This window comes from Cnephaeus nilssonii (genome assembly GCF_951640355.1).
Source record: "Cnephaeus nilssonii genome assembly, chromosome: 1".
NCBI classification, from domain to species: domain Eukaryota; kingdom Metazoa; phylum Chordata; class Mammalia; order Chiroptera; family Vespertilionidae; genus Cnephaeus; species Cnephaeus nilssonii.
This window is the reverse complement of record NC_137072.1, coordinates 64,595,675-64,621,126: the sequence shown is the minus strand read 5'-3', so window position 1 is coordinate 64,621,126 and position 25,452 is coordinate 64,595,675. Positions and strand designations below refer to the sequence as shown.

The 25,452-nt window shown below is 39.2% G+C and overlaps 1 protein-coding gene across 2 annotated transcripts in view; it reads left to right on the top strand.

Annotated features, from left to right (window-relative positions):
• GPAT3 (glycerol-3-phosphate acyltransferase 3) overlaps window positions 1–25,452 on the top strand; it is an 82,910-nt gene that overhangs the window by 16,851 nt on the left and 40,607 nt on the right. For both annotated transcript variants that reach the window (XM_079766702.1, XM_079766701.1), the window contains exon 3: window positions 7,348–7,414. In XM_079766702.1, coding sequence (XP_079622828.1) covers window positions 7,348–7,414 — 67 coding nt within the window. The remainder of the gene's footprint in view (window positions 1–7,347; window positions 7,415–25,452) is intronic.

The following is a 25,452-nucleotide window of genomic DNA, read 5'->3' as shown; positions in this document are numbered from 1 at the left end:
CAAATTTTTGGCCTTGCCCTAACTGGTTTGGCTCAGTGGATAAAGCGTTGGCCTGCGGACTGAAAGGTCCCAGATTCGATTCCAGTCAAGGGCATGTACCTTGGTTGCTGGCACATCCCCAGTAGGGGGTGTGCAGGAGGCAGCTGGTCGATGTTTCTCTCTCATCGATGTTTCTAACTCCTCGCTATCCCTCTCCCTTCCTCTCTGTAAAAAAAATCAATAAAATATATTTTTAAAAAAATTTCTGGCCTTGTAACCTTGGACAGGTTACCTAACCATCTCGACCTTAGTTTCTACTTGTGTATACAGGAATATGCCTCCAAGAGTTATTGTGCAGATTCAATGAGGAGAGGTGAATAAAAGCACTTGATGGCGCTCAATTCTTGGAGTTTGAATTAAAAAACTCTTTGGTCTTTTTTTGTTTTCTTCCATGTGGCTAAAATTTAACCTACCTTCAGATCTTTGATAGGTTAGCATATGTACTCAGAGCAGACAATTCCTGCCTTTTGTTTTAATTCTTATTCTTTCCCTTTACCCTCTTTTCTGTCCACCAATTAAGTTTCCATCATTTTAAAAGGCATGTGGTGGTCATTGGATAGATTATCTACTTCTTTATTTGTTTATTTCTTTATTGTTAATATTACAGATGTTCCCCATCTCCCCCCCTCCCCCCCGCCCCCCCCCCCCACACTTTTGCCCCTTCCATCCAGTCCCTCCCCCACCCAGGCCTTCACCATACTATTGTCTCTGTCCATTGGCTATGCATATATGTGTATATGTTCTTTGGTTAATCTTTTCCCATCACCCCTCCCCTCAGAGATCTGCCAGTCTGTCCCATGCATCAGTGCCTCTGGACCTATTTTGTTTATGTTTGTTGTTCATTAGATTCCACATATAAGTGGTATTTGTCTTTCTTTGTCAGGCTTATTTTACTTAGCATAATAATATCCAGGTCCTTGCTGTCAAAAGGGTAAGAGATCCTTCTTCTTTTTTAAAAAATATATATTTTATTGATTTTTTTACAGGGAGGAAGGGAGAGGGATAGAGATATAGAAACATCAATGAGGGAAAACATCGATCAGCCGCCTCGTGCACACCTCCTACTGGAGATGTGCCCGCAACCAAGGTACATGCCCTTGACAGGAATCGAACCTGGGACCTTTCAGGCCGACGCTCTATCCACTGAGCCAAACCAGTTAGGGTGATTCTTCTTTTTTATGGCCATGTAGTATTCCATTGTATGAATGTACCACAGCTTTTTTTATGCACTCATCTACTAATGGGCACTTGGGCTGTTTCCAGATCTTAGCTATTGTAAATAATACTGCTGTGAACATAGGGATGCATATATTCTTTATGATTGGTGTTTCAGGTAGGGATTCTTAGGCTATATTTCCAGAAGTGGGATTACTGTGTCAAATCGCAGCCCCATTTTTAATTTTTAAAGAAAACTCTATAATGTTTTCCAGAGTGGCTTCACCAATCTGTATTCCCACCAGCAGTGTACTAGGGTTCCCTTTTCTCCACATCCTCGCCAGCACTTGTCATTTGTTGATGTAGCTATTATGACAGGTATGAGGTGACTGGATTGTTTGTCTTGCTGGTGTTGAGTTGTATACATTCTTTATATATTTTGGAAATTAACCCCTTAGCAGATGTATCATTGGCTAATATGTTTTTCCCATATAGTGGGTTACCTTTTCATTGTTTTGATGGTTTCTTTTGCTGTGCAGAAGCTTTTTAGTTTGATGTAGTCCCACTTGTTTATTTTTTCCTTTGTTTCTCTTACCGTAGGAGATGTATCTGAAAATTCTGCTACATGAGATGTCTGAGATTTTACTGCCTAGTTTTCTTCTAGGATTTTTTTATGGTTTTGCAACTTTAAGTCTTTTATTCGTTTTGAGTTTATTCTTGTGTATGGTGTAAGTTGGTGGTCTAGTTTCATTTTTTTTTTTGCATGTACCTGTCCAATTTTCCCAACACCATTTATTGAAGAGACTGTCTTGACTCTATTGTACGCTCTTGCCTCCTTTGTCGAATATTAATTGAGAGTAATGGCTTGGGTCGATTTCTGGGGTCTCTGTTCTGTTCCATTGATCCATATGTCTGTTCTTGGGCCAGTACCAGGCTGTTTTGATTACAATGTCCATGTAGTATAGTTTGATATATGTATAGTTTGTATAGTTTGATATCTGGTATTGTGATCCTCCAACTTTGTTCTTCTTTTTCAAGATTGCTGAGGCTACTCATGGTCTTATTTAGTTCCATATAAAATTTTGGAACATTTGTTCTAGATCTGTGAAATATGCATTTGGTGTTTTAATAGGGATTGCGTTGAATCTCTAGATTGCTCTGGGTGGTATGAACATTTTAATTATATTAATTTTTTCCAACCCATGAACATGGAATTTTTTTTCAAAGGAAATATTTTATGCAAATTCCTAAAACAAATTTGAGGTGTTATGTTGGATTTGAATTGAAGAAAAAGGCCCAGTTAAAAAATGGAAACAAGGTTTTCATTTGATAGAAGCTGAAATAGGTGTATAAATTCTAATCAAAGATCTGTCCCATGTGGCACTTTTCAAGTTTTTAAAAATCTATCAGGCCAAACCCTTAGCCGCCTTCCCTGCTTTTGCTTTGTTTTTCCCCTTTCCTTTTTCTCGCTTTGCCTTCAGCCTTTTTCTTTGCCTCTGGTTCATCCATATGGGGCACTGTCCATGCTGGTCTAGAAGACTCTTTTTGTTTCTCTCTCTTTTTAAAAAAATATTTTATTGATTTTTTAACAGAGAGGAAGGGAGAGGGATAGAGAGTTAGAAACATCGATGAGATAGAAACATCGATCAGCTGCCTCCTGCACACCCCCTACTGGGGATGTGCACGCAATCAAGGTACATGTCCTTGACCAGAATCAAACCTGGGACCCTTCAGTCCGAAGGCCGACGCTCTATCCACTGAGCCAAACCGGTTAGGGCTCTTTTTGTTTCTCTTAATGTCAGTCTCCATTTTCATGAACATGGAATATTCTTCCATTTGTTTATGTCTTCCTCTATTTCTTTTTTTAAATGTCTTATAGTTTTCCGAATACAGGTCTTTTTCCTCCTTGGTTCAGTTTATTCCTAGGTATTTAATTTTTTTCATTGCAATAGAAAATGGGATTTAAAAAAAATTTCTCTTTCTGAGAGTTCATTATTAGTGTTTAGAAATGCCATCAATTTCTGGATGTTAATTTTGTATCCTGCTACTTTGTAAAATCTAACAGTGTTTGAGTGGAGTCTTTTTCTTCTTTTTAATACCTGATTGGGAATCGAACCTGCCACCCTTTGGTGTAGGGGGCGATGCTCCAACCAACTGAACCACATGGCCAGGGTTTTGGTAGAGTGTTTAGAGTTTTCTATGTTCAATATCATGTCATCTGCAAATAATGAGTCTAACCTCCTGCTTTCCAAATTGAATGCCTTTTATTTCTTCTTCTTGTCTGATTGCTGTGACTAGGACTTCCAGTGCTATGTTGAATAAGAGTATCTTATTCCTGATCTTAAGGGAAACACTTTTAGTTTTTGCCCATTGAGTATAATGTTGGCTCTAGGTTTGTCATATTTGGCCTTTATTATGTTGAGGTATGATCCCTCTATTCCCACTTTACTGAGAGTTTTTATCAAAAAAGGGTGCTGGATTTTGTCAAATGCTTTTTCTGCATCTATTGATATGATTATGTGATATTTACCCTTCATTTTGCTTATGTGATGTATCATGTTTATTGATTTGTGAATATTGTACCAGCTTTGCATCCCTGGAAAGATAGATTATTTTCTTCAATCTTTATAACAATGCTTGGTAATTGTCCCAGGTTTAGAGAAGATGATAATGAGGCCCCGAGAGGTTAAAGTATTTTGTCTGGGATGGTGACAGCCTGGAAGTGGCAGAACTGAGATACATATGCTTGTATGTCTGACTGCAGAGCAGGCACATTTTCACATTCACTGGAGAAGAAGCCCAAGGAAGAAAATAGTTTTCCAGTATAAATTCCTTGTTACATTAAATAACTTCTCCCACCTTAAAGTTTGCTAGTCTTCAACAACGTAATTGCATTTGGTAGGACAGAACTTTGGTGTTACCATTTCAGGAGATGTTATGTGCTCTGAACCTTGTCTGGTGACAGAAAATGGAGTTCTTTGTAGCAAATCATCCTATTTAAGCAATGCCTCTGTGTTAGTTTGCTAGGGTTACCATAGCAAAGTACCACAGACTGGGTGACTTAAACAACAGAAATTTATTTCTTCGTAGTTATGAAGGCTGGAAGTCCACGATCAAGGTGTTGGCAGGTTGCTTTCTCCTGAGGCCTGTCTCCTTGTCTTGCAAATGGCTGCCTTTTGCTGTGTCCTCATATGGCCCTTCTTCTGTGTGTGTGCATCCCTGGTATCTCCTTGTTTGGCTAAATTTTCTCATCTTATAAGGACACTGGGCAGATTGTATTAGTGTCCACCCTAAAGACCTCACTTTAACATAATCACCTTTTTAAAGGTCATATCTCTAAATACAGTTACATTCTGATGTACTGGGGGTTAGGGCTTTAACATATGAATTTGGAGGGGCTGACAAGTTAGTCCATAACAACCACAAAATATCAATATTTTTCATCAGCTGAGCATGAAATAATTGTCCTAGTTGAAGGTAATTACTATTTATATAAAATATAAAATCAAGTGCCTACCATAAAAGAAAACTGAGCTCCAAGACTAATAATGATTGATTGTTTACAATATTTTGTTTTAATCATATTTGTGGTCTACTTACAATGATAATAGGTACAAAGCTTTAAATTGAAAAACTGTAGAGCCCTGGCCAGATAACTCAGTTGGTTAGAGTGTCATCCTGATGTGCTAAGGCTGTGGGTATGATCCCTGGTCAGGGCACATACAAGAATCAACCAATGGCCATAACTGGTTTGGCTCAGTGGATAGAGCGTTGGCCTGTGGACTGAAATGTCCCAGGTTCAATTCCGGTCAAGGGCATGTACCTTGGTTGTGGGCACATCCCCAGTAGGAGGTGTGCAGGAGGCAGCTGGTCGATGTTTCTCTCTCACTGATGTTTCTATCTCTTTATCCCTCTCCCTTCCTCTCTGTAAAAAAAATCAATAAAATACATAAAAAAAAGAATCAACCAATGAATGCATAAATAAGTGGAACAACAAATTGATGTCCCCCCCCTAAAAATCAATAAGTAAAAAATAAAAAATAAAAACATAGTAATAAACCTTTACCTCTTTTGAGAAAACATGGGAGGTCTAGAGTTTAAGTTTTCAAGGAAGAGAAAAAGATGTAACCAGATTAAGACTGAGTCTTATTATAATTTGTGATTTGACATTTGAAGCCTGGAAGATTAGCCTCTATTTATAGGCTGTTCTCTAAGCTCAAATGGCATGTTCCTACTTGGCTCTTTGGAATGTTGTGCAAGGGTCCTGACATAGTCAGATCATGCTTACTCTTCGACCTTCATGTACATATTTTAGGTTATTTTTTATCAGTTTATTTTCTTATTTATTTGAAATTTTATTTTCATCTCTGAATTATCCTTTTGAGCTTATCAATAATTGAGATATATGTCTTGACATATTTAATAAATTCTTTTTGTTCCTCGAGGGTGCTTAAGTTCTAATTATAATTATTACAATGCATTTTACCTCTCCCTCCTCGGCTCCCTCCTCCCCACCCCAAATCAGTCAATTTAGCCAGTGTTAATTTCTGGAATTGTAATAATCTAAATAATATTTTAACCCTTTGCACTCGCTTGCTTTTTTCTCGATTCCTTTATTCTAATGCTAACCGTGTCGAGTCACACTCGACATCCGAGTGCAAAAGGTTAATGGCTCCTTTCTAAAATAGAAAAAATAACTACTGGGATTTTCTGGAATGCTGTCAACAAGGTTAACTTGTAGTTTTTTTTTTTTTTAGCACATTTAAAAAAACAATTTTTATTAATTTTAGAGATAGGAGGGGAAAGATAGAAACATCAATTGACTGGGGACCGAACCTGCAACCTGGCTATGTGTCTTGACCCTGACCGGGAATCAAACTTGCCACCTTTTGGTGCACAGGATGATGCTCCAATCAACTGAACCACATTGGCCAGGGCCAACTTGTAGTTTTTGAACTATGATGTTAATGGTAGATAATGTTGAAAATGCATTAAAAAAAGTGTAAAGAAGAAAATAGCAAGTCACATCTTGGTATGTTTTTTTACACTCCTATATGCATTCAAAGCAAAATGGGAGTTGGTTTTTCCTGTTCTTAACTTCTCTCAAACCCCTGGTTACTCATAATTATAACATTTTTCCTATGTATCTGAAAACATAAGTGACCATCTGGGCATATGACTTCTTTAGTTACCGACTTCACTGATTGCTTTCCAGCTTTTCAAGTCTCACTCTGTCTTCCTTTTCAAGCTTATCATTGATGCAGGCAATTAGGCTTGAGTGCATCTGAGCCTTGAATGCCTAATTTACTATGAAAATAATAGCTATAGTTTGGGCCCTGAGTTTTTACATGTGTTAATTTCATCTAATCCTCATAGCAAACCCTATGGGATAGGAACTATTATCTTCACTTTCCATATGAGGAGACTGAGGCCTAGAGGGATTAAGTAACTTGAACACAGGTAGTCTTTTTTTTTTAAATTAAATATATTTTTATTGATTTTTTTTAGAGAGAGAGGAAGGGAGAGGGAGAGAGCGAGCGAGCGAGAGAGAGAGAGAGAGAGAGAGAGAGAGAGAGAAACTTTGATGTGAGAGAGAAACATTGATCAGTTGTCTCCTGTACCCACCCAGGGACCAAACCTGCAACCTGGGCAGGTGCCCTGACAGGGAATTTAAGTGTTGACTTTTTGGTTACCAGACGATGCTCAACCAACTGAGCTACACTGGCCAGGGCAAACTCTGGTAGTCTTAAGGCCATAACCTTTGCTCTTGCCCAACATGCTTCACCACCTTTTCAAGGAGTAATTTATTGTGATACCAGATTGTGTGTGAGTGATTTAAATGGAGTAGACGTGATCTGTTCCTCCTATCATTAAGGCATTATCAGAATAGAAGAGTATACCTGGGACTTGGAATAGTGCTACATCAGAGATTCCCTGGGGGATCTCTTTAATTCAAGTAACACTAAGGCTTACTGTTTAATTTCACTTCTGAATAAGCATGATTAACCCTTTGCACTCACTTGCTTTTTTCTCGATTCCTTTATTCTAATGCTAACCGTTTCGAGTCACACTCGACATCCGAGTGCAAAAGGTTAAGTATGCTATACTGTGTCTATGGAACAGTTTAAATTAATACTTCTTGTTTTTTAACAGTGGGCCACGTTACGAATTGAAAAAGGAGTCCAAAAGGAGTCAGTTCTTAAAAACTCAGCTTCTGTTGGTGAGTCTTTCTTTTCATTTTGACGGTTAAAATATCCAAAATATGATGATATAAAATGTCTCATTTACATCTACTCAATTTGAACTTGTAATATGCATAGAGTAGTGCATTCTGTAGGATTGTTCATAATTCTTTTCAAAATAGTAGCTGCTTGAGTGTTGAATGAGTTGTTACTGTAAAGGAGGTAGTGTTTGCTAGTTTACCTGTGTATTTGTAAAGGCATGCATTTAAAGGTGGTTGTTCATGGTTTTAAAGATGTAGTCAATGGCTTAAAAAAAAAGGTAATTGGACTGAACTGGGAATTAAACCTATTTTTGAGGTTGTATTAACACTACTAGAGGCCCGTTGCACAAAGATTCGTGCAATAGGCCTTCCTTCCCCTGTCTGCTGGCACTGGCTTTCCTCTGGCACCCGGGACCCAGGCCTTCACTCTGGCTGCCGCCTTCCGTCTTCGCTCCGGCGGCCGGAGTCTTCGCTCTGGCCAGAGCCTTCAGTGTTCGCTCCGGCCGGAGCCTTCAGTCTTCTCCGTTCCGGCCAGAGCGCAGCTCCTGTAGCTTCCTCTGCCCCCCGCCCTCCCTGTCATAGCAGGTGTCTTGCCCCGCCTGGCCACTCCGAGCCTGCATATGCAAATTAACCACCATCTTTGTTGGGTTGCTTTACATACTCACTCCTGATTGGCTGGTGGGTGTCATGGAGGTATGGTCAGTTTGCATATTTCTCCTTTATTAGTGTAGATTCTAATATGTGGCTTTCAAAGTACTCTGTTCCTCAGAATACTCTTTCCTGATAAAAGCCAATTGATGATACATGAAATACAACAACAACAACAAAAACAACTCTCCCGTGAAATCAGTTTGGGAATCACCACATACTACAACTGCCTTTTGGAGAGTAGTGTTGCACAGTAACAAAGGCTCAGAAAAGGCCTGCAGTAATGAAACTTGTTTAATGTTTGTTAGAAGTGAATTAACAAATCAACGGATTTAACCAGTCTGCTTGTGTTGGTGTGCTTTGCTTTTTATCCCCAAGAAAACTTAAAAAAAAAAAAATTAAGAATTATTTAAGACAGCAGGTTCATAGGGGAGTAGAATTCTATGGGAGTAGTGGCTATAACATTAGTAAGAAATGAATCACTAAATTACAAGATTAAGTCTTTATGCATTTTTCAAAAATAATTGTTGAAATAATTTTGTGCCCATCTAATTTGGGATTAAAGAAGGTCAAACTGTTAAACACTTTACTAGAAGGAGTTTATCTTCTGGAGGCTTGTCTAAGAGGAGTTGTAGAAATTTTATTAAAAAAATAACTCATTTGAATGAAAACATCTGTCTATTTTTGTATAATTTATTGTTATGTTCAAATGAGTGAAGTGACTAGTAGAGTTTTGTGGTGCCTACTTAAATACCTAAGTATTATTACTGAAAATATTTATACTAAGATTGGATATCCTCTTTTTTTTTTTAAATAAATTTTATTGATTTTTTACAGACAGGAAGAGAGAGGGATAGAGAGTTAGAAACATCGATGAGAGAGAAACATCGATCAGCTGCCTCTTGCACACCCCCTACTGGGGATGTGCCCGCAACTAAGGTACATGCCCTTGATTGGAATCGAACCTGGGACCTTTCAGTCCACAGGCCGACGCTCTATCCACTGAGCCAAACCGGTTTCAGCTGGATATCCTCTTTGTAGTGCCAGATATCTTTCTCTCAGATAGAGCAGATCTACTAATTTTTTGTTTTTCTGGGTTGGGTACATTTTTTCATGTGTGTCCTTATGTTTTAAGGAGAGGACACACTTTATTGCTGGTTTTCTGTTGTCTTTGGTGAGAATTTGGGCTTTCATTGATCTTGAGTGACCGTTTATGGGGCCCTATGTATTGAGGTGGTGGCAGTGGTAGTTCATATCTTGGGTTATGAATTTAAAAGAGCACAAGGTGTTTCAATTTGGTAGGTTAAGAGGCTCAAAAAGTCACTAGGTGAGGGTGGCCAGTAGCCTTGGTTTAGTTTTTTTAGCCTATCTGAAAGTGAATACTTTCACATGTTGGATTTTTTGTTGTTATGCGTCTGTCTTTTCTATTTTCGGTCTTTATCTTTCCCAAGGTACCTCCAGGAAAGAGTGGAAGTGGAAGTGAAAGAGTGGCTACCCGCAAGTGGGATCCTTCTAGGATTATTTGGGGATCCAAAGGTGATTGAGGCATGGTTCCTGTGGGGAGACAGGCATCCAACAGGCCACTGTATAAATGCTAAAAGGACAATGTGAGATCTGACTTAGGCTCTGACATGTGCAGCTTTCATCTCTGTTAATCCCATAACTGTTCATGGTATGCAGCTTTGCTCCCATCCTGACTTACGTCCTGTTTAGGTAGCTCTGTTCCAGGGTGTGTGCTCTGTTGATGCATCCTGGTGTTTGGAGTCAGCTTGATTACTTCAATCCTAGATGACTGGCGGAGGGTGATGAAACACACAGCACTGGCCTGGCTGGTGCAATCTTCTGCCTTCGGAGCATCATGTCTCTGTACTGCAGCCAACAACCGCACAAGCCTGAGATGAGCTGGTTAAAGTTTAGGCCAGGGTCACAGGCAGGCCAAGGCTCTCTCCCAGGAGTGAGGGAGCAATTTTGAGATGTCTATCTAAATGATACTGGGCCGATGATAACTTTGTAGAGCTGAGAAGAAGAGATGAACCAAACAGGGGAATAGTTATATTTATTTTCTGCACCAACAAATTCCTTTGGCTGCTCTTTTACTTGGTGGAGCACATTTTTGGAAACACTTAAAGTCTCCCTCCCCTTGCATTATATTTCATCTGTGCTTTTATTGAATAAGCCAACTGAAAAGTGAACCTAGGGAAATATTATCTGTGTGATTAAATAATTCTCGTCTGTCTTTAGCCATATTCTATTGTGCCTTCTATTACAACGTTCTAAGTTATTAAGCTTCAGATATGATGGTAAGTAAGATCCCTTTAAGAAGCTCTATTATTACACCTTCCTCTTCTAAGTTTAGGACTTTTCCACATTATTGATACAATGATGAAGTTCAATGTTTTTATTCCCTTCAAGTAACATTCAGCTCTGGTAGGAAATACAGTTTTATCCTCTATCCTAATTTTTGTTCTCAGAGAGCTGATGTGCTAGAAGGCTAACATGAAAGTTCCTTTGCTTCCTTGCATCAGCTGAGCTTTCACCACTTCAGCCAAAACACAAATGCATCTCTTCAGACCCTGAGACATGGGCTGACAGAGATTTTAGCAACTTTTATTCTACTCTGTTGTGAACAGTGCCAGGGACCATTTACTATGAATAGCCACAAGCCTCACTCTTTGGGTACCTGACTGATTTTCAGGACTTATGCTACCAAACTTGAAACAGTTAGTAATTTTGATGATACTTGTGTTGTAGGCGGTGGGAATGGCACTGGGTGTTAGATCCATGGGGTCAGACCAGCCCTGAGTTCAGCAACCTCGGTACTTGGTTTCTGGCCAGGAAAGAATTCAGAGCCAAGATCCAAACTATAAGAGAACATTTATTTATAAATCACAGGTGTAGGAAAAGTAATTCCTAGAAGTGGGCTTAGGAAACAAGGTATAAGAGGTAAAGGAAGGGTTCTTGGAGCTTGGGAGTGAGGAAGCCGACGGTAAAGTGCTTGTGGGGAGGGGAAAGGAAAAAGGAAAAGAAAGGGCTTGGGCGGGCTCACAGGAGGGAGAGTGCACTGGGTCCTCTGTCCTAAGGGTTTTAAGGGTGGAGATTTTCATGGAGGACCCTGGGGGAGATCTTAATATTTAGCATCTTTCCAGGTGTGTCCTTTCTGGGTCTGGGTCTCCACTGATTGATTGCTTGCCGCCAGGGCAGGGGGTCATTATTCAATGCAGCTGGTCCTGAGGACAGCTGTGGCTGACTTTTTTGCTCTTTTGGGCCTGGGGCTGAAATACAACTGAGGCCTAGATATTATTTCTCTTCCTTCTTCTTCTTCTTCTTCTTCTTCTTCTTCTTCTTCTTCTTCTTCTTCTTCTTCTTCTTCTTCTTCTTCTTCTTCTTCTTCTTCTGTTACGGGATTTTATTTTTTTAAATAAATCTTTATTGTTCAGATTATTACAATTGTTCCTTTTTTTTCCCCCCATAGCTCCCCTCCACCCGATTCCCACCCCACCTCCCGCCCTTACCCCCTCCCCTCACTGTCCTCATCCATACGTGTATGATTTTTGTCCAGTCTCTTCCCGCATCCCCCACACTCCTTTCCCCGCAAGAATTGTCAGTCCACTCCCTTTCTATGCCCCTGATTCTATTATATTTACAGTTTATTCTGTTCATCAGATTTTTTATTCACTTGATTTTTAGATTCACTTGTTGATAGATATGTATTTGTTGTTCATAATTTTTATCTTTACTTTTTTCTTCTTCTTCCTCTTCTTAAAGAATACCTTTCAGCATTTCATATAAACTGGTTTGGCGGTGATGAACTCCTTTAGCTTTTTCTTGTCTGTGAAGCTCTTTATCTGACCTTCAATTCTGAATGATAGCTTTGCTGGGTAGAGTCATCTTGGTTGTAGGTTCTTGCTATTCATCACTTTGAATATTTCTTGCCACTCTCATCTGGCCTGCATAGTTTCTGTTGAGAAATCAGCTGACAATTGTATGGGTGCTCCCTTGTAGGTAACTAACTGTTTTTCTCTTGCCATTTTTAATATTCTCTCTTTGTCTTTTGCTCTTGGCATTTTAATTATGATGTGTCTTGGTGTGGTGCTCTTTAGATTCCTTTGTTTAGGGTTCTCTGTGATTCCTGGACTTGTGAGTCTACTTCTTTCCCCAGGTTGGGGAAATTTTCTGTCATTATTTCTTCAAATAGGTTTTCAGTATCTTGCTCTCTCTCTTCATATGGCACCCCCATAATTCGGATGTTGGTACACATGAAGTTGTCCCAGAGGCTCCTTACACTATCTTCATATTTTTGGATTCTTTTTTCTTCTTGCTTTTCCAGTTGAGTGTTTTTTGCTTCTTTGTATTTCAAAACTTTTACTTGATTCTTGCGTTCCTCTAGTCTGCTGTTGGATCTTTGTATATTATTTTTTATTTCAGTCAGTGTATGCTTAATTTCTCGTTGGTCCTTTTTCATATCCTCAAGGGTCTTGCTAAATTGATTGGCCTTTTCTAGAAAATTCTTGAAAAACCTTATAACCGTGGTTTTGAACTCTATATCCAGTTGTTTGCTTTCCTCCATTTCTTTAATTTGTGACCTGTTTCTTTGTCTCCACATTTTGGCTGCTCCCCTGAGTTGATAGAGTGGCTTTGTGTGCTAGGTGTCCTATAGGGCCCAGTGGCTCAGCCTCCCCAGTTACCTGAGGTGGACACTCTTGGTGCACCCCTTTGTGGGCTGTGTGCACAGTCTTGTTGTAGTTAAGTCTTGATTGTTGTTGGTATCACTGGGAGGAATTGACCTCCAGGCCAATTGACTGTGAGGATCAGCTGTGTCTACACTGGGAGAACTTCTGTGCTGGAGACACCCTTATGAGGCAAGACTTGCTTCAGTGGTGCTTTGGTGCTCACTGAGTCTGTCTCCTGAGTGTGTCCCTTATGGATCTGTTGTAATCTGGATGGTCCCACTCTGACCCCTAGGTACACTGGCTCTTGGATCTCCAAGGAGGTGCTAATTTAGCCTCTGCCTGAGGCCACCCAGCAGGAGCTGTGGAGAGATTTGCAGATTCCTCTTCTTTGTTTGGGTTTTGGAGGTGCCCAGATGAGGCCCAGCTGTGAAGCAATGCAAGCTGCTGTGGGGCCTTGGGCCTTCTTTTGGATGTTCTGTGTCTCTCTGACTCAGCTGAGGTTTGTTAGGTAAGTTTAGAATTCAAAGGACCAGGCCATTCATATGCAAAAGCCTCTGCACTCAGCTTGGATGGGGGGGAGTCTCAGGGCGGAGCAAACAGCAATGGCTTCCGGTCAGCCCTGCCCTAAGAGGCCCCCCAGGTCTCAGTGTCCCACGGTAATTGCTACAAGCACCTCTGAGAGAAAGCCGCCCTCGAGTTTTGCCCGCTGCCAGACAGTCCAGTTTCTCCCCATATGAGTCTGGGTCCCCAGAGTCTCACCCGGAACTGGAGTTCAGAGCAGTCAGGAGCTTTTGTCTCCCTCCCGCTTGAAAAAGCCAGCCATGTACTCAGTTGCCAGCCCTCTCTGCACACGCGACTCTGTACCTCTGCCTTCCGGAGCTCCTCTGAGTCTCAGTGTGCTTTTCTCTTTCCTTCTAGTTGTAGAATTTCCACTCAGCCAGCCTTCCTGTGGTTCTGGATGATGTCCGTTTTGTCTTTTAGTTGTAGTTTTGAAATTGTTGTGTGAGGCAGCAGTTTAGGTGTTTACCTATGCAGCCATCTTGGTTTCTCCTATCTACTCCCCTAGATGTTATTTCTAAGGAAAGGTCAGGCCTGGGGTCCAAACCTCATGACCAGCTATATGCTAGGGGAAGAAAAGTCATCCTTGGTTGTCCCACCCTAAACCCTATAATTGTCCTTTGCTAGGCACCTGGGGCTTTCCACCCTGGTGACCTTCTGTACCTGGCCCATCGTCCTTGCTCTGCTCCTGTCTGTCTAGCTGCCTATCACACTTGTATGTTGGATCTTTGTATATTGTTTTTTATTTCAGTCAGTGTATGCTTAATTTCTAGTTGGTCCTTTTTCATATCCTCGAGGGTCTTGCTAAGTTCATTGTAATGAATGTAATTAATTATGTCCTTTTCATGATCAAGATTAATTCCACTATAATTACATTATGGTACTAGGACATTTTGAATGTTCACCAACCAAAAGTCAACAGTCAGGAATCAAGGCCTCTCTTTGCCCTTGCCTGGGGGTGTATGAGTCACAAACAATACAAATAAATGGGGACTGTGGCATAGTCATTTTGGCAGTGTTCTCTGGAATGTGTTGCTGGTCTGACTCAGCGCTGTGGGCTGTGAGAAATGCATGCCACCTCCTCAGGTCCTCCACTGTACTCTACTCCAGCAGGCACTGCACTCTAAAGATTTGGGTCATGTGACCTACTGTTAATTAAGCCCCTATGCTAAATTTCTCTTCTGTTCTATATCTGTTGTCCCCGAGTCCCTGCTTTTCCCCCACCCAAACACACACAAAGGAGAAAATGCTATGGTGAAACTTCTGAAGTTATACCTATTCAGAGAGAAAACAGGGTGCTTAACATTTCCCTCTGCAGTAATTTTATTTTTGGAATTCTTTCTGTGAGACTTGACTCACAATATTGATACCTGTATAACATTGGTTACACTGACATTAATCAAATCTTTTGAATTCACACAAAATGTGGGATAATAGTTTGTGACAGACATTTGAGGAATATAATTTTTCTATACTCATTTTAATCTTGGGCAGACCATTTAAAAACTGTTTTTATTAATTTTAGAAAAGAAGGAAGAGGGATAGAGATAGAAACATCAATGATGAGAGAGAATCATTGATCAGCTGTCTCCTGCATGCCCCCTACTGGGGATCAAGCCCTGAAAAAACAGCGTTATCTCACTTTTACAATATTGGAACTTGTATAGCTACCTGAGAGATAAATAATCTGGTTATGAGATGGAAAGGTTAGAGATTTTCTTTTTCATGGCCAATTGTCTAATCCTGCTTTTACCAGTCTGTCTCTCTTAGCAATTCTTATGCCTGATGACAGCCATGATGATGATAACAATTTTTAAACATATACCAAAACAGAGAATAGTATAATGAACTCCAAAGTTTGTCAAGATTTTGCCACACTTGATTCATCTATCACTTTTTATTTTTTGCTTAAGGATTCAATGTAGACATAAGATTTCTTGTCTTTCCATGGATTTTTTTTAAAAAAAGGACTTTAAAAATAACAACAATGCTATTATCCCCTTAACAAACTGAATGGTTTCATAATATAATCTAATACACAGCCCATATATAAATTTTCAAAGTGTTTATAATGGCTTTGTTTGAATCAAGATTCAGTCATGGTCCACAAATATGTTTGTTTGTTTATTTATTGACACTGTTTTATTGGACATATGGAGTACAGTTTTTGTTCTCTGAATAAAAATTACTTAATGGAAAGTAGATGATTCTGGAAAAGTTTACAAGCATACCATACCTTTTTATCCTTACATCTTAATATAACTCTATAGAAGACAAGGATTTGATTATTTTGCTTGTTTGTTTGAAAGCCTCAAGATTAGTCATCTATATTTCTAAGTACAATATCATGAAAACTTAATTCAGCCACTTTGAAGAACAATTTGGCAATTTGTAGCAAAGTTGAAGACCTATTACATTATAATTCCACAATTCCACTTCTTCTAAGATAGCAATTTTCAGCAATTTTAAAGCATGCACTGACTTATTTTTCCCCTAGATTGTCAAATAAAAAACTCACAACAGCCAACACAACAATAGCTGTCTTGTGTGAATGAATCAAAATTATACCTATTTTTAAAAATCCGATCAGCAAAAATATTTATTTTTTGGTGTGCTGCAGAATTTTAGTAATTAGTGTTTATGTATGCGATGAGATGAAAGAGGTTGAGAATTGCTATTCTAAGATATTGAACCTACCTAAATTCTTAGCATGTAGGAGACATGTTACAAGTGTATACAGTGTAAGCGTAGGACAACCCAGTTACTCATCTGTAGGAATGTTAATATGTAAGCTGGTTTATTTATATTCTACAGCTGTCAAAATTAATTAACTGGATTTACATGAGAATAGAGTAGACAAATCTCAAACAATGTTGAGAGAAAAGAAATATATAGTATAATTACATTTATTTAACATCTAGTACCAAAAATAGACACTACATATATATGTGGATATATGTAGATAAGTATAAAATATGTGAAAATGACATATACTACTATATAGTGGTTATCTTTTAAAAAATTTTTTCTTATTGACTAAAGAGAGGAAGGGAGAGGGAGAGAGAGATAGAAACATCAATGATGAGAAAATCATTGGTTGCCTGTCTCTTGCATGCCCCACATTGGGGAACAAGCCCACAACCCAAGAATGGAACCAGGACCTTCTGGTTCATAGGCCAATGCTCAACTATTGAGCCACGCAGGCTGACCATCGTGGTTATCTTTTAGGAGAGAAGAAAAGGGGGGAGGGGGACACAGGTAGACTTTAACTGTGTATAATATTTTTTTCTTTAAAAAATATCTGAAGCAAATATAATAATGGGTATCTTTTCTTTGTTGAGTTCATTTCTTGTTAACCTTATATTTTAAACATAAAAATTTAAAAAAAAAGAACCGGATAATCATTCAGCTAAAGTCTTTAGTTTGATGAATGAGACTAGTTTTATATGAACAGAAAATAGGTTCCTGTCTTGGAGATGTGATTGATGGTTACTTGCTCCAAAACACATCTCCATTCAGCTTGACCAATGCCTAGAATTTAAATTTAAACCTATGGAACAAGGGAGTTGTTAATCGAAATATATTACTTCTTAGAGCTGGTTTCTCAACCTCAGCATTACTGACATTTTGCACTGAATAATTCTTTGTCATGGGGAGCAATCCTATGCATTGTAAGATGTTTAACAGTATTCCAGTCTCCTACCTATTAGATGACAGTAGCATACCACTAATGTGACAACCATTGTCTCTACAATGCCAAATGTTCCCTGGTTTGGGGGAGGGGGAGCAAAATCCTCCACTCTCCTCTCCCTTTTGTCCTTCAATCTTTTGTGAATCAGTTCTCTTGGAGAATAATGCATTCATTGGTTGGCATCCATTTCATTAGCATAATTTATTTTAGTTTTCTAACAAATATGCCCTTGAAAGAGCGATTTCTGGTTTGGAGAAATGTGGAATGCAAGATAAGCATGTGAATAGCAGGTTTAGTGTAGAAGCCTGGATGATGGGAGAGGAGGTGCATTCTGTAAGGCAAGGTAGAGGTGAGACAATGGCATCTTCCTTCAAATTTCACCTCACAATCCAAAAAAATATACTGTTTTGGAAGGACATTTACTTTAAAGTGGTTTAGAGACCTGCATTTAACTATGTGCTCTGACTTCTGAAAGCAAATGACTTAGCATTTAATTCTGGCCAACAACGAGAAAGCAGGATGGAGTGGTTCTGGCAGGAAAAGAGAAGGTAGGTCAGATCAGACTAATGGTCTCAACTGTTGTGAAGTGATGGGTGAGAAGTGAATGATTTAAGCCCCAAATCACAGAAAAGAAGGTTCCTAGTCTAAGAAACCCATTAGGAAGTTTAGTTTCTATTATTTTTCAGATTGTTTTTCTTTTATTGTGGTGTAGTAACAAAGTGGACGATATGCCCTGTGCCCTATCCCTATTTTCTGTGAAATTAGTTTTTTAAAACATTATTAATATAAGTAGCTCTTTACTCTTTCTATCCCCAGCACTAACTAGCTGATGGAGATCTTGTGGTTTAGGTCTAGTCCCAAAGCCCTGAGCAAGTTAGAAGAGTACCTGAATCTTAGAATTGTTGAGGTTTGAAAAAACTGAGTGAGAACTAAGACTCAAGGATTCTTTGATTGTGAGAAGATAATAGGATTAGATGACAGGATAGGCAACTCAAGAATACATCCCCTAATTGTTTAGAATTCTATTTACTGTTGGGAGGATGATGATATCTCATCAGGGACCCATCAAATTCAAAATCTAGCTTGTTATTTAAAAGAAATTTTTATGTATGTATGTATTTATTTATTTATTTTATTTCAGAGAGAGGATGGAAGAGGGAAAGAGAGATAGAAACATCAATGATGAGAGAATCATTGATTGGCTGCCTCCTGCACACCCCTACTGGGAATCGAGCCCTGACCAGGGAATTGAACCATGACCTCCAGGTTCATGGGTCGACACTCAACTGCTGAGCCACATGGACTCGACCTGATTGTTATTTTAGAAGTTTCCCCAAACCAACCTTCCCACCAACACACCCCTTCTGGCCACTCTGCCCCCCAGAGAAAACCCCAATCAAAGCTCCAAAGCTTCTTTATTTTGCTTCTACCTTATAAATAAAAACCTATCAGTAGTAACAACCATCATCACCCATTTGTTAAATACTGGCGCCACTGTGGAAAATTAATGACATGAGGAAAGTCTTGTTTTTTTGTGTTTTTTTTTTTTTTTTATATATTTCATTGATTTTTTACAGAGAGGAAGAGAGAGGGATAGAGAGTTAGAAACATCGATGAGAGAGAAACATCGATCAGCTGCCTCTTGCACAACCCCTACTGGGGATGTGCCCGCAACCAAGGTACATGCCCTTGACCGGAATCGAACCTGGGACCCTTGAGTCCACAGGCCGACGCTCTATCCACTGAGCCAAACCAGTTTCGGCAGGAAAGTCTTGTTAATCCTCATTTTATTGATAGGGAAACTGCAGGTGAAGAAGGTGAAGTAACTCGCTTCAGGTCATCTTGCTAGTCAAAGGCATCCTGAAAAGGAATCCCAATTTGTCTTTTTTACTCAAAATTCCATGGCATCCCACCCACTCCCCAAGACATGCCTTCCTTACCAGCTCCTCTGGTCAATGCTTTCTAATACTCCCTTTGAGGGTTGAGGAGACTCTTCCACAAATGGAACTGTCTCTGTTGAGTGTTGGCTTTGTTGCATACTAGGAAACATAATATTTCAGTCTCAAATCACCAACAAAATATTGAAGAAATGAATCTAGTAAGAGCATTTAGCATTATAATAAAAGATACAAAAATGTCAAACCATAGGTTAACATCTTAGTTAAACTGATGGCTCATTTGATGATGGAGTTTTAACATCTTAATTAAACTGATGGCTCATTTGATGATGGAGTTAAATGGATGTTTCTGTGCAGTGTGATTTTTTGTTTAATCAAGTTGGTTATGTTCAAATCAACAAAACTAATGCAGGCTGTTGGTCAAGTCATGGGCCAACAGTATATTGAATGGGGTGTTAAAATGTTGCTTATTAAAATGAAACTTTGCCTGTTATTCTAAATGCCTGTTGGTTTCTCTGAAATGTTGACTGACAACTGATTACAGTGTCCACACTTTTACCCCACTTATGATTCAAAATAAGTAAATTTTGAACCATAAGTGGTCAATTCCATTATTAATATTTATATATCTTGGATTAAAATCTTCCCACTTTATAATCAGCATTGATTATTTTATAAGTTTCTGGGAATCTACTTGGAATAGATTCAATAAGGGAGGAGATTTGAAAAAGGAGGTAGATTTTCTTATCTGCTTTCTCAAGAATAAAAGTATATCTCCAGTACTTCTAGCTTAGTATTTTTAGTCTTGATAACTGAAAGAGACATTAATAGAAAATTACTCAGGATAAAAAGAAAAGGGGCACATAATTCTATTACAGATGTATAAACCATATAGAAAACGGGAAACTAGAAGGTATCTTTATTTCAGTAAAGCTTTTGATTATATTCTAATCCCAAATAGCAGGGTCAATAAATCCATTCTACATGTTACCCCTTCCATGGCCCTGGCAGACATCACTAGTTGATGAAGTCTTTGTCACTGAACTGATATGTGGCTTTCAAAGTTCTGCTGAACACAATCCTGCAGAGAGCTGTTCCCTTCAAACTGATTTGGAGTTGTCCTCCTTGATAAAACCTTGTCACCACCTCTGGCCTGGAGAATAGGGAGGGTTCTCATGCTTTGTACCAGAGGATCACTTACTGAAAGGAAGGGAATCTGTTGAGTAATTGGGTTTTGGCATAGATTTGGTTTTATTGTTTGAGGTTGTATTGATGATGTTGATGTAATTGAAAGTACAGTATAGTTAATTAAATGCTTTGAAATTAGTCAGGGTTTTAAACAACCTAGGAAATAGGAATAGAATTTAAAGTAATCTTGGTGGTTTTGATAAATGAGCCATTAGAGAGAGAGAGAGAAAGAGAGAGAGAGAGAGAGAGAGAGAGCGAGTCAAGATCCTTTACCCAAGGAGGATGCTCTGAAATGGGATAGAATAGCCAGGCTGTGTGCCAACCTCAGACAGTGTGGTGGAAGCTCTGCTCTGTACCCCCGGCACTGACTTTTCTGTGTCAGGGCTTGGTTTCCCTGCTCCTCTTCCTCAAAGCTCTGTTTTCCCCGAAGCTTAGGCTGTCTAGAGAAGATCTTACATTCCCTGAAGTCCTATTCAGTTTTCTGAAGGTTCCTCAGGAACAGAACCAGTAGATCCCACATGTCTCCTGTAACTTCTGGGAGACACCTGGTGAACAAGGGGAAAGAATGGAATGTGGCCTGCTTTTCTGTCAGAGCCTTTGCCCTGTCTGGCCTCAACGTTTTTCTTTAGAGTTGATCGGCCCTGCCTCTGTGCTTCTCATGTGCTGAGTGCTGGGCAGCCGCACCTGCTCCCTTCACCTGGGAAACAAGATTGGACCCTGGAGCCGGAGGATGCGGGGAACACCACAGACAAACTTGGTGGGTGGGATAATTTGACACTTTCCTTTGAATGTCTGGGAAAAAGTACCCCATGTAGAGAATAGGAACTTGGAGAAAGAGTTGCTCCAGGTCTTTTAAAAAAAGTTGAAGTACTTTGGAGACAGTGCACATGCTTAGTGAATAATACCTTTCTTCAAGTTAGAAAACAGTGGTTTCGGGCAGTGGTATCCCCTTTGCAACTAGTGGCACTCTGTTGGTTTAAGCAGAGGGGAAACTGATAATTAATTCCAGAGACCATCCCTCTGGCTATGTGTGATTGACAACATTTAACTGCTTGGCAGACTATGTAAAGTACTTAAAGTCATTGCGAAGGATAAGTGTGTCTTCCATTTCCCCAAGCATGGCAAGCTTTTTGTTTTAGCTGGATTCTGTGAGTGTATCATGCCTACATGTCCCTTCCTCTTCCTGCTTCTGCAATGATGGCACAGCTGTTCTCAAGTAAATGAACATCCTCATTTTCAATGACTCATGTGTTCAAACGAAGTTTACTCGCCAGTCAGTGGGTAACCCACACGACGCCTCCGCAACAGATATCAAGTGTGTGATGCCTCAGGCATTGTGAAACTCCAGAGTGTGACAGTGTCTAGCCTCTGCTCCTGCATTCAAGACTGCCAATCAATGAAGCATTTGTGTAAGGGTATGTACACAAAAGAGAGAACAGACGTTTTGTAATCAACAAAAAGAACTAACATCCTTCTACCCCCTTATTTTCCTTTTTGGCTTAAAAAAAAAAGGAGGGGGAGGGCATTGCCCCATAGGAGAGCCACCCGTTGTGCCCTTTAGTACAAGCCTGATCTAATTTTAGCAACTTAGAATTTCATAAGTTTGATGTAACTTGGTCTTTTTTTTTTTTTTGTCTGTGCTTGTATTCTGTTAAGATAACCCTTTCATCATATACTACATGGAATTGGTAGTTCATAGACTCAAGGAAAAAAAAAACACCAGGAAACCATGGAATTCTGCTGATGTGAAAAATTTTGAATGATTTTTAAGAAAAGGGGTATCATGTGGAAGAAAACAAAGCAAAAGCAGGAGGGCAGAAGTGCCTAGAAGACATTAGGGACCCAAGAACTGATTTAGTGTGGCCAAGATGAGTGAAGCCAAATGGAGGTGGAAGGAGTTAAGATTGGATATTTAGTTTGAAGTCAGATCCTAAAAGGCCTTGAATACCATGCTAAGACATTACTTATTAAGATGAAGGGATCTCAAAGTTTTGGGAAGACACCTCTGGTAGCTTTGTGGAAGTGGGATTAGACAGACAGGGGCTGGGGGAATGGAGAAAGGAGAGATGGTAGATAGGAAGCCATTCTGGAAGGCAATGGACCTTCAACCAGAGCAGTGGGGTTGGTGGAGAAGTGAAGTGTCTAGGTAGCCACTTAAAAGTGTGAGTCTTGGAAAAGTCAGGACAATAGATGCACATTTGGGAGTTATTCACAGAGTGTGAAAGTTGAAATGGTGGGTTTAGTGAACTCCCAGAGAGTGAAAGACATTTACCAAGGCTAGGGAAAAGACATCATAGAAAAGGGGCAGGAAGAGATAAACAAACCAGACAAAGATCAACCAGGAAAGAGAATAAGAGCAGAGGGAATGGACACTAAGAAGAGAAAGTTCTAACTTTATATTTTCTTTCTCCTTATTCCTCTGCCCACTGACATTCCTTTGTGCTATATTTTACCCCCAAGAATAATAGATGTTGACTATCAACTCCTTTTCAGAAATAAAACATAGACTGCCTTATCTGTAAACTGCTTTTCCAATACACATATGATTAGAGATTATTAGGGTCTTCTAAAGCTAACCCAGAAATAAAGTATTTTGGGGTAAGATTTGAAATGTAAGGGAATCACTGGTTATGTGGAATGTGGTCATAATGCAGTTTTACCTTGTTTCATCTTTATAATTCTGAGGACGTGCTGAGTCATCAGATTGTGATTCTGGGAGAACTAGCAGATGAAAACACAAAGGAAATGTGTGTGCAAGTTTTTGTGTAAACATATTAACTTTTTAAAGAATAGTTTATTGAATTTTTTAAAGAGAGAGGAAGGATGATGAAGAGAAACATTGGCTGCTTCCTGGACGCCCCTACTGAGGTTCAAGCCCACAACCTCCTGGTGCACAGGATGCTGCCCAACCAGTTGAGCCACACTGGACAGGGCTAAAAAATATATTTATTTTTTGCCAAGTAATGCATTTACTTATTTATTTATTTATTGTTTTATTGTTTTATTGTTTTATTTTTTAAAATACATTTTTATTGATTTTTTAGAGAGAGAGGAAGGGAGAGGGATAGAGAGATAGAAACATTGGTGAGAGAGAAGCATCATCGATTGGCTGCTTCCTGCATGTCCCCAAACTGGGGATTGAGCCCTAAACCTGGGAATATGCCCTGACCAGGAATCAAACCAGTGACCTCTTGGTTCATGGGTTGCTACTCAACCACTGAGCCATACCAGCCGGGGTAAGTAATGCATTTAAATGATTCAACAGTTATAGCAATTTAAAAATAGGCTTTGCCCTACCTAGTTTGGCTCGGTGAACAGAGAGCATCGGCCTGCAGACTGAAGGGTCCCAGGTTAGATTCTGGTCAAGGGCACGTAACCAGGTTTCAGGCTTGATCACCAGTGTGGGGTGTTCAGGAGGCAGCTGATCAATGATTCTCATCATTGATGTTTCTATCTCTCTCTCTCCCTTCCCCTCTGAAATCAATAAAAATATATGAAAAAATATAAACAAACAAACAAACATATGCTTTGAGCCCTACCGGGTGTGGCTCAGTAGTTGGAGTGTTGGCCTGCGCACTGAAGGGTCTCAGGTTTGACTCCCAGTCAAGGGCATGTACCTGGGTTGTGGGTTCCCTTCCCACCCCTGGTTGGGGCATGTAGGGGAGGCAACCAGTCTCTCTCTCTCTCTCTCTCCCCCCCCCCCCCCTTTCCTCCTCCCTTCCACTCTCTGAAAAAGCAATGAAAAGAATATCCTCAGGTGAGGATTAAAAAAACAACAACCCCAAAACAAAAAACAGGCTTTGATAAGTGTAGCTTCCATTCCTGTTACTGTCTACCTCTACATCATGCTAGTTTCTTATAGATCTTCCCAGTGTTTCTTTATTACAAACGTGCTATTATGATGCAAATGTTTATTATTTTCTATACTTGCTAATGTCAGAGATGATGTATACTAAATATTATTCTAAGCCTTGTGTTTTTTACTTACATCCTATTGTCCTTTCCAAATTATTACTTAGAAAGTTACTTCATTTTTAACAGCTAATAAGGAATTCCATTATATGAATGTGAATGGTTATTTTTTTTAAATCTACTACTTTATTTAAAAAAATATATTTTATTGACATTTTACAGAGAGGAAGGGAGAGAGATAGAGAGTTAGAAACATCGATGAGAGAGAAACATCGATCAGCTGCCTCTTGCACACCCCCCACTGGGGATGTGCCCGCAACCAAGGTACATGCCCTTGACCGGAATCGAACCTGGGACCCCTCAGTCCTCAGGCCGATGCTCTCTCCACTGAGCCAAACCAGTTAGGGCTGAATGGTTATTTTTACCTGTAGATTTTGACCTTTTGCTGTTAAAAAAAGCTGCAATATATATACCTGTAACATGAGTTACATGTAACATGAACCTGGGGTTGCTCTGTCAAAAGACCATTTGTAATTTTGATTGATATTGCCAAATTGCCCTTCATGAATGGATGTACTATTTGCACTTCCATTAGGAGTGTATGTAAGTTCCCACAGCTTCACCAAAGGTGTAAATATATATCAAACTTTTGGATTTGTGCCAATCTGAGGTGAAAAATCGAAACTCAGTTTAGTCTTAATTTGTGTTTCTCTTAAAAGGAGTGGGACTTTGTACACATTTCATGTTTAAGGGTCATTTGTATTTTTCCCCCCAGGAATGGAATTATCTACTCATGTCTTTTGACCATTATTTTTTCTATATTAAATTAATTAGCTTTTGTTTGTACTGAGATACAAATATTTTTTTCAATTTGTGATTGTATCTTTCCCTTTGTTTACCATATTTGTTATTGTGCAGATAACTTTCATTTTTATGTTGTTAAATCAATTAATATAGTATTTTCTTTTTATAGCTTCTGGTTTTAAGTTTTTTAGTATCAAGATTTCTCCTTTGGCTAAGTTTTAAGAGAATTCTCCAGTGTTTTCTTTGATTACTTTTATGGTTTTATTTTTTATATTTAAGTCTTTGATTGATTTATTTTGATGTATATATCCAGCTATCCAGTTACCGTAACACTCTATTAAAATGTCCATCTCCACCACACTTATTTGTGATGCATCTTTAATAACCTCCTGAATCTCAGTATATGTTTGAATCTATTTCTGAACTTTCTATCCTGTTCTCTGTATTTACTTGTCTTCTCATGCACTGGTTTCTTATTTTAATTATTGATGTTTTAATACATTGTTTTCATAACTGGTAGGGATAGTTGTTGTTGCTGCTTTTCCTTTACAGACTATCCTTGTTTATTCTTGCTTGATTATTTTTCTATGTGACCTTCAGTTTGTTTATGATCTAGAGGAAATAGAACTATTTATTTTTATTAGAGTTGTATTAAATTTATAAATT